Below are 9,223 nucleotides of genomic sequence, written 5' to 3'. Positions count from 1 at the left end.
CACCCCAGGATACCATTGGCCCTCCTGGCCACAAGGGCACGCTGCCAGCTCATGGTCAATTTGTCATCCACCAAAAAGCTGATGCTTTACCTATTTTTCTTTTTCAGTAACTACAAACAGCCTTTTTGTTACTGCTTCATGTAAACATTTAAGTTAGAGGAAGAGAGAACTTTTTCCATTAGAATCTTAGTGTCACCTACTTCTCATATAACAGAGAATCCAAGAGAAGGGCTTATGCACTGCTCCAGCTTGTGTTGCCAAAATGTTCTGTCACCTGTGCAAGAGGCAAATCCCCACACAGAGTCAAGGTGTTAATTTACAAATCTGCTTAGAAAGGGGTGCTGGGTGGCAAATCCACAAAGCTAGCACACAACTATCAAAACTTTTCACTATTTATACATTTTAGCAAACACAGGAATTAGTGTCCATTGGCTACAAGTTACATAGTTCTCTTATTAATTAGTATTCTATCTTCTGCTGGTTAATGACTCTCTCGCTTCTCATCCTGATTAGTCTGCGTGCTCGGTCGTTCTCTTGAGTTGGTGGGTTTCTTGGGTAAGTGGTCCATGAGTTAGTGGTCACGATTTCCCCCTGCCAGAATTATCTTTTACCCAGTGGGAGCTGATTCAGCACAGTTGCTGAGTTGGCTTTATGAATTTCTTCCTTATCTTGGGAGTTCTGCCAAATGTTCTTGTGGCCTGTAAATTCTGCATCTTTGTGTCCACTCTCAGTAGTTCATCCTTCTTCCCAAGCTTTGTTAACCTCCCCCTAGGTTTGAGATCATTGAAACACGTCAAGTCCTAAACCTTAAAAAGGCAATTCTACCAACAAGTAATTTGTCTTTCTAACACCTGGACATCACTTAGAGCTTGTTGGCTGCTCTCTGTTTCACGGATTAAATCTCCTTTCTCGTTGTTTAGGCTTGAAAGTATATAAAAATCAAAGAACATCCTTTCTTAAGAAAATTTTACGTATTCCACATTTTACAACAAGTGGAGTGGGAAGCACGCCGGTGTTTTGTCAAAGCCCCCAGCAGCTCCCGACCCCCCGGGTGCTGGCGGACCGGCACCCTCTCACCCCCACCCTGCACCAGCCACAGCGCCCGGAAATGGAAGCAGGAAAACAAACCCTTTTCCCGTCTTGACCAGGCGCTTCCGGGTCGCGCTGGGCTCTCCTGGAGGCGGCGGGGCGGGAGCTGCGGGCGGGCGGCGCTCTCCGTCCTCCTCCCGCTCCTCATCCTGCTCCTCATCCTGCTCCTCCTCGTCCTCCCCGTGCTGGTGCCGCTCGTGGCCGCCGCGGGCTCTCCGGGGGTGAGCGGGGCGGGGCCCGCGGGCCGTGGGGAGGGGAGGCCGCGGGCCCCGGGCTGCGCCGGCTGCGGTCCGGCTGTGGGTTTCTTTCTCCAGCAGTGTGGGTTTACCAACACCCCCAAGAAAGTGCCCTCAGCCGAAAATCCGCGGTCGTTCTGGTGCGGTCCGCGGGTCGCTGCTGTCGAAGAGCATCCCCGTGTTTCCAGGGAAAAATCGCTGGAGGTTTATGAGGCCGCCCTTAAAGCCGCGGGGTCTCTTCCTGCTGGCCTGCTTTTCTGTGCTCCTCGGGGATGTATGTGAGCTCCTTTTGGTGTCTGTGTAATAGCGTTTCCTCTGCAAAGGTGAGTTTGACTTGTCACGGCTCAACTGCCCGTGGAGAGGAAGCAGCACACGGCGTTTCTTTCTTCTTCTAGTGGGACAAACAGATGTCACCCTGTGAAACACAAATGTATTTTAATTCATATTTGTGCTTAAAACCAGACTCTCGTTTTGGGTCAGCTAAGAGTAGTGTGCACTACAGGTGGTTTGGCACTTAGTTGGCCTTGGGCTTCTGGCAGCTGTGTTGTTTTATGGCTAATACCAAGCACATTCAGACCTGGGAAGAGAAGAATAATACATCACAAACTGGCTCAAGAGCCCCAGTCTTTCTGGTAATTACCTGACTCTGTTAAACTCTCATGGTAAAATGAGTTTCACTTAAATGCAAGAGATGCTTGTATACATCTAGCGAGCAAGCTTCTTTTCTGGATATTCATCTTAGAAATTGATACCATTGCGCTCAAAATAAAGCTTTCTAAACTTCTGTTTAAAGTTACGTTGAAAAGAAAAAAGGTTTACAATTCGCAGGGAAAGATAATATGAGGTCACATTTCGAATATCTAATGCTTTAACTTTTTTTTGCAGATTAATAAACATACTGAAGCATTTTATGGAGCTAGAATGGCAGTGAAAAGAATTTTAATTATTTACTTCCAATTAGGTATTTTAAATAGAGAAACATGGGGCTATTTTGGGCCTTGTTTTTGAAATTCTAGGCCTTCAGTTGGTCATAAGAAACAGGAGTTAATCTCAGCGTTTGAATATTTCCTCTTTTCTAACTTGACTAAAATGTTGAAGTTCAAAATGGCTTATTCATATTTTGGTTTAGCTTTTTCCTATAAGTTACTTTAAATTAGTCTGTGAATTTTAATAAATATTTTGACTGGAATCTTTCATTTGGATTCTGTAGCTTTGCTTTTGATTGTCCAGCTTGAACTAGGACTGCAAGAATGTGTTATGCTTATGCAAGTGATCGGCATGAAAGGTTATTTTTTATCTCCACTGTTATCTAAGAGTTTTACAACTATTCATAGGGTGCTTATTTTTAAAACTTTGACATTTTCTCCAGGTTTAAGTTTGTTTTATAATACAAGTTCCTCACTGCCACAATGAGGCTAGTAATTCTTGAAGATTATGATCAGGCTAGTGAATGGGCAGCAAAATACATCTGTAATCGTATAATCCAGTTCAAGCCAAGTCAAGGAAGATATTTCACGCTTGGTCTACCAACAGGCAAGTTTTATTCAAAGTCTGTGTAAATAAGTAAACCTAGAACAATGTTTGTATCATTGCTAGTAGATACAGTATTTAAAAGAACATAAGTGTTATTTTTGGTAATACTCCAACATAATTTTTTTAAAATATGGATTTGCTTTGTGTGAAAAGTTTTAATGTTTGAGAAGCTTAGAAATACTAAATGAGAAATAGCAGATTGCTTTTATGTTTAAAAGTATTGTAGCAAAATTTGACTACAAAGAGATTTAAATATACTGAAAATGTTGTGCAGATACATAGAATAGTAGAAAAATTTTATTTAACAGGTAGTACGCCTTTGGGATGCTACAAAAAGCTGATAGAATATCACAAAAATGGAGATCTCTCTTTCAAATATGTAAAGACTTTCAACATGGATGAGTATGTAGGTAAGATGCGCTATTATTTGAGAACACACTGTACTGTTATTTTTTTCCTCCTTATAAAAACTATTAAATACTTTGTCAAAGAATGAGATCAGTCTAGTATGTTTGTACTCTTATGTTAAATTTCTGTCCATGGGGTCATCTTAAGCATTTTTCTCTATTTATCTACAAAAATGCAAAAATAAACAGTGCAGAAAGGACATTGTAATGTAATATTGTGACTGCATGTCTGTTAAAGACTTAATACTCTTTGTGATAAGACATATGTGAAGTGAATGCAAACCAATTACCTTGTGCATGCCAACAGGAAAACTTTCTTCTCAATGTTATTTCCAAACTTGCTTTATCTGACTCAGTTAGGTTTGCCTTGCATGCCCTACATCGGTTACAAATAAACTAGAATTAAGGCTGTTTGGTTAAATCTTGTCTTATGTTAATTTCACTCTAAATGATTTCAGGGCTCCCTAGAAATCATCCAGAGAGTTATCATTCCTATATGTGGAATAACTTCTTTAAGCATATTGACATAGATCCAAATAATGCTCATATCCTTGATGGGAACGCTCCAGACTTACAGGCGGAATGTGATGCATTTGAAAAGAAAATTGAAGAAGCGGGAGGGATTGATCTGTTTGTTGGAGGTATGAGGAAATGCTTTATGGTTAGTTTCTATTCAAGCATGTACACTGATTCTTTAATCATTATTTTCATGACTTGGCCAAACCTAGACTTTTCAGTTATGGTGCAAGAAAGTTCTGTAACTAACAAAAAATCAGTATGAATACCAAAACAGAATGGTTGGTGTCCAAGTTTCTAATGACTTAATTAAATTAAGTTTAGAATGTTTTTTATTGAAAATGGGGAAAGAATGAGTTCTTAAAATTGTTTATTCATTTAAGATGTTTGAGGATATTTGTTGACTCAGGTCTGGAATGATTTACTTTTTTTAACTTTGAAAAGGCATTGGTCCAGATGGCCACATTGCATTCAATGAACCCGGATCAAGTTTGTCTTCAAGAACAAGATTAAAGACTTTAGCAATGGACACCATTTTGGCAAATGCTAAATACTTTGATGGAGACTTATCTAAAGTACCAACTATGGCGCTTACAGTTGGTGTGGGTACAGTGATGGATGCTAGAGAAGTAAGAACTCATTTAGTTCTAGTTGCATGTGTGTTTTCAAGACTAGTTGGTATTGATACTGGGATTGAAAGTAAAGAGACCTTTGTTTTGCAGGTGATGATTCTTATAACAGGTGCACATAAGGCTTTTGCACTGTACAAAGCAATTGAAGAAGGAGTCAATCATATGTGGACAGTTTCTGCTTTCCAGCAACACCCTCGCACTATCTTTGTGTGTGATGAAGATGCTACTTTAGAACTAAGAGTCAAAACTGTGAAGTACTTTAAAGGTGAGCACTGAATCGGAGGTTACATGTGTTCAAAAAATGCAAACCCAACAGATTTAAAATTATATTGATTTAAGTCTGAGCCTTCAACACTTTACAGTACCTAATGCATAATGTTATATGTTCAAAATACTAACTGTTAACTTATTTCTTGTGTATGGAAAATTGCTAGGAGGCATAACTTGTGCTGCTTATATTCCTGACAAATCTACTTGGGAGAAACATTTCCTTTGCTTCTAGTTTGAAACAATAATTTAGTAATCTTTCACATCAAACAGCAGCAGTGTTCCAGAATACAGGTCATAACTATAATGGAAAGTTTCACTTAAAAAAACTCAGTACATTTATTACTCCTGATATATTTTCATGCTGCCTTTGCTGTGTGCTGTAACATGCTGTCTAGTAAACTGGAAATGTATGATACAGACTTGGAAGCCACACGAGGACATTTTTCATTCAGTGCAATTAGCATAACAATCTATACTGACTTTGAACACATTGCACACTTGTACTGTGCTTTTCATATTTGTAGTAGGTATATTGGGGCAAAATTGAAGTCAGGATATTTGATAGTCATTGAGACTTCCTAATTTGAATTGTTTCATTGAGACTGTTAGAAGCTAAGAAAAGTAGTTTTCTCCTGACTGTATTAGCACAGCACATGGAATTGTGTGAAATGATCGTCTTTCTCACTAGCATGGGTACCTGTAGTAGTTGAGGTATCAGAGATCAAGATTGTAATTTATTAAATTCTTTTTTAAAGCATTGTATCAGCAGTGCTCATATATGTATTAGACTGCAATTCGGACATTACTGTGATTTTTATCCTTGTGGCCAATTTGTTAATTTTGGATTTTTTCAGTATGCTGTCCTCCGCTGTGTATTTGCAGGGTAGGGGGGAGGGTTAGTCTTTAGCTGTATCGCACTGCTAGATATTGTTGTTTTCAAAGATAAGCTTCTTTAACTGCTTGGATAAATTTTAAACATTATCCTATATTTCATATAAACAGAGGCTATACTTGGGAAAGATAAACATAATGTAGAATTACTAGGTATGAATGACACTGAACATTGCTTTAAAAACATCAAGGGCTACAATTTATGAATGTGTGCTGTTGTGTCACACTGTATTGAATAACCCCACAATATACAGCAATAGAATGCTTAAAAAGACTGTTTAGCGTAAACTTGCTTAATTTTACCTACTCTCAAATCAGTGAGATTTTCCCTTTTAAAGATGAAGGAGAGGTCAATGTGGGTCAAATTTGGAATTATTTCTGAATCTTGATCTTTAGGTTAGATTTCTTAAGGAAGCTAGATAGTTCTTCAATACTGCTATTTACGGTAGTGATTTACTGGGATTTTTCACTACTTAAAAATTCTCAAGGTACTATATGAAACTGCAATTTTATTTTTTTTTTATAATCAAGTACCATGCTGGCTGGTAAATAGAATAACTTACTCCACTTTTTTCTAACTTTCTGAAAACCTGTTATAGGCTAAAAGTATGAAGTGTACTTAAATGTCCTTATGGCAAAAGGGAAGATAACTTTCTTGAAGAGTGAAACAAAATGAATTTTGAATTTACTGATTTTTCTGCAGATAAGTTAGTTTAGGATGGTTTTTTGCATACTTGTGCATGCTCCTTTTAAAACTGTATGCAGAAATCTGTTTATCCAAAACATACTTGAATATACAGTGGGACGCATACCTTAAAAAAACCCTTTTGTTTCTTACTGATTTTCCTGTAACAATTTCACTAATAGGATTTAAATATTCTTCATTAAGTATGGCAGAGGCAATACTTAGTAAGCATTTTTCATGCGTCTAGGAAGTGAGTAATTATCTCCTTTTCATTTCCCCTTTTTAGAAGAGGAAAACACTGGTAGGAAGCTCAAAACATGTTTCTAGTTTGAGCAGTGTGTGCAGCTGTTACTCTTTCAGTACAAATGACTTTATAGCAAATGTATACTTAATTTTTCTCACTGTTAAACTGAAAAATATTATACTTGATCTAATATCTGCATTTTATATTAAATGATGACACAATGATTAGTAATAGATGCTGCATAAAATGCCTTTTGTTGTGGTCACTACAGTAATGACCTTAAAATTGTATAGTTATTGCATGTTGCTGCAGAGACACTAAGGTTGCCACCAGGTGCATCATCTAGCAAAGGTATTTATGTACTACTTGCATATTTATTTCATGGTATTTAAGAAAATGACTCGTAATGTTGCGTATTTTAATTTTAGAAGTTAGTCTTTAGTTTGATGCTAAAATGGACTTTTACTTTGCAGATTGTGAATGTTGATCAGTTACTGCTATTAGTCCTTAAGGTGAAATGAAGTTTAAAAACCTGCCAGTGACCCAGTGTCATACATAGGTAGATATAGGTAACATTTTTACTAAGTAATAACAAAGTAAAGAGGGAAGCATCTTTTTTTGTTAAATGCTCTTCAGGTTTTTCCAGAATTGAAGTAGTTGAGTAGGAAAAAAATAACACCCCCAGTCATAGCTATGGATGACTTGTATGAGGAAAAAAAAAAAAGCCCAGTTAGAACAGTTTGAATTTCAGTTGAACTACTGAAATTCTGAATCTGCATTAACAGTCTGGATAGTTTTAGTTTGCTTTTGCCTGTCTAGGACCAGACAGTGATACCACAATGCTAGAACATTGCAGTTGAAGAATTCAAGCTGTAAAAGTATCACTATGTGTATATCTGATTTTTATGACAAATTATGGTGTGAGGGAATTATGTTGCTGTTATGCAGTTTTTAATACAGAACAAAAGATGTATTCAGTGAATTTGGAAGCATTCCAGATCTGCTTTTTGGGTCTGTTATCAGAGAAATGTCTGATCCCTGCTCAGTTTATACTGCAGATATCATTAGTACGCAAGTGATACAGGAATATATATATATGCTGTCTCCGATTTTAAATTGCTTTAAACAGATATTATTGTTCTCTTCAGTGAACTATTTAAAATGTATACTTTGAAGCAAACTCCAAATAAAAATGTGGATAGAAGGACATGTTGAAAAATTATAAGTAACGTAAAGCTGGCATTGTTGCTTTCCCCCCAAGGTTTAATGCATGTGCACAATAAGCTTGTGGACCCACTGTACAGTATGAAAGAAAACTGAAAGAAGAATTGAAGAGGAACTCCATGTGGGTCAACAGCAACCGTTTTAGGTAGCAGATGAGTTCACTGCTATGCAATATGCTGAAAACCGTTTAAAAGGGGGAATCCTAGGTACTGTATTTTTTAAAAGGTCCAATATCTGTACATTCACATTCCATCTGTTTGCTGTGTTGTGCATTTTGCTTTAACATTTGGAGCTTTGCTGTTGGGTTGTACATCACTAAATGGAACAGAATAAACCTGTGAGAGACTGCACGTTATGTAGAGAGGGGAAAAGCAGAGCACTTACTCTAGCACAGCAGTGTAATGCATCTGCCTTGTGTTAAAGATGATACTTTATTTCCTGGAATTTGTAATTTTTGGCTTGATTAGTGTAACTACATTTTGCATTTGTGTCTCTAGGCAGAATGGTTTTGGCCTTTGTCAATACTATGGACTTGTAATAGTTGTACAATTTCTACTATGAAACGTTCTGTTTACATGTATCTAATCTACACTGAGCTTTTGCACTTGGTTGCCTTAAATTTATCTTAAACAGTTTTTGGGCATCTCAAGACCTGCTGTATAGTTCAGACAAATGAAAATACAAGAACAGTGCCTAAAAATGCACCAAATTCTTGCAAGTTATAACTTCACGGATAAAAATATTAAACTTCTGCCATAGCACTTTTTCCTCTCATGTATTTCAAGTTACTTTAGGATTTTTATATTTTTGGTAATCAAGCTTTATACGTAAGGAAAAATCTAAATGTTCCTTTCTGGAGGTACCTGTTCAATTATATAATTGATGTTACTATTAAATGCCTGAAAAGATGTTAAATTACAGGAACATAATGTCTGCAAATTTAATGGTCATTTAAAGCCAACTGTTAATCACTTTCTCATTGTATCATTATAAACATTGAGCTGTTTCAAGGAATGTTATTTCCTACTTTGAATATAAGTAAAACTTAAATATAAATCTCTTAATTTCAAAATTGTTTCATTTCTAATATAAATTGTCATGCATAAATACTTCAGGGCTTCAGGGAGTGATCAGGCACCAAAGGAGGAAGATGAGAGTTCACTGATTTAGACTTTTTGGGGGGGAACAGTGGGATCATGTCCTTGTGTAAAATACTCACTGAGAGAAAGTGCAACAAAGCAGAACTTAAAGAATTTAACTCTTCACCTAGATGACAGGCAGGTAGCCTTAATTACAAATCACATTTTCTCCTCAGGATGTGGTAGAGTCTCATCTAGGCTCACCTTTTGCATAAAGGGTTGGACCAGGTGGTCTTTTAACATCCCTTCAAACCTGGACTGTTCTATGGTTCTGTGAAATTACAAAAGCATGGAAGAGTCTGTCTTAAAAGCTTTTGGAGGTGGGCAAGCAGTTGTAAACACAGTATATAGCAGGGT

At 37.2% G+C, this 9,223-nt stretch overlaps 1 protein-coding gene across 3 annotated transcripts; it reads left to right on the top strand.

Annotated features, from left to right (window-relative positions):
* Positions 1-1,192: 1,192 nt before the first annotated feature.
* Positions 1,193-8,799, top strand: GNPDA2 (glucosamine-6-phosphate deaminase 2). Of its 3 annotated transcripts, none has more exons than XM_027717702.2 (6): positions 1,193-1,310; positions 2,695-2,858; positions 3,167-3,268; positions 3,724-3,906; positions 4,226-4,678; positions 7,765-8,799. In XM_027717702.2, exons 2-6 carry the CDS (start codon positions 2,735-2,737, stop codon positions 7,821-7,823), a joined length of 921 nt encoding a protein of 306 aa, XP_027573503.1. In that variant the 5' UTR covers positions 1,193-1,310; positions 2,695-2,734; the 3' UTR covers positions 7,824-8,799. The 3 variants fall into 3 exon arrangements, with proteins under 3 accessions (XP_027573503.1, XP_039240845.1, XP_027573502.1); XM_039384911.1 differs by lacking the exon at positions 1,193-1,310 and adding an exon at positions 1,319-1,648; XM_027717701.2 differs by lacking the exon at positions 1,193-1,310 and having other exon boundaries at positions 1,319-2,858; positions 4,226-4,410; positions 4,504-4,678; positions 7,765-8,737.
* Positions 8,800-9,223: the final 424 nt, after the last annotated feature.

Source organism: Pipra filicauda, unplaced genomic scaffold, assembly GCF_003945595.2.
Source record: "Pipra filicauda isolate LSUMZ 115617 unplaced genomic scaffold, ASM394559v2 scaffold116_size3395265_pilon, whole genome shotgun sequence".
NCBI classification, from domain to species: Eukaryota; Metazoa; Chordata; class Aves; order Passeriformes; family Pipridae; genus Pipra; species Pipra filicauda.
Note: the sequence above shows the minus strand (reverse complement) of the source record. Positions and strands in the feature narration are given on the sequence as shown.

Excerpts from the sequence above, each read along its gene's own strand:
- GNPDA2 (XM_027717702.2), top strand. The coding sequence starts at position 2,735 with ATGAGGCTAGTAATTCTTGAAGATTATGATCAGGCTAGTGAATGGGCA. Across the intron at positions 3,907-4,225 it reads GATTGATCTGTTTGTTGGAG|GCATTGGTCCAGATGGCCAC; the intron begins GTATGAGGAAAT and ends AACTTTGAAAAG. Across the intron at positions 4,679-7,764 it reads AACTGTGAAGTACTTTAAAG|GTTTAATGCATGTGCACAAT; the intron begins GTGAGCACTGAA and ends TTTCCCCCCAAG.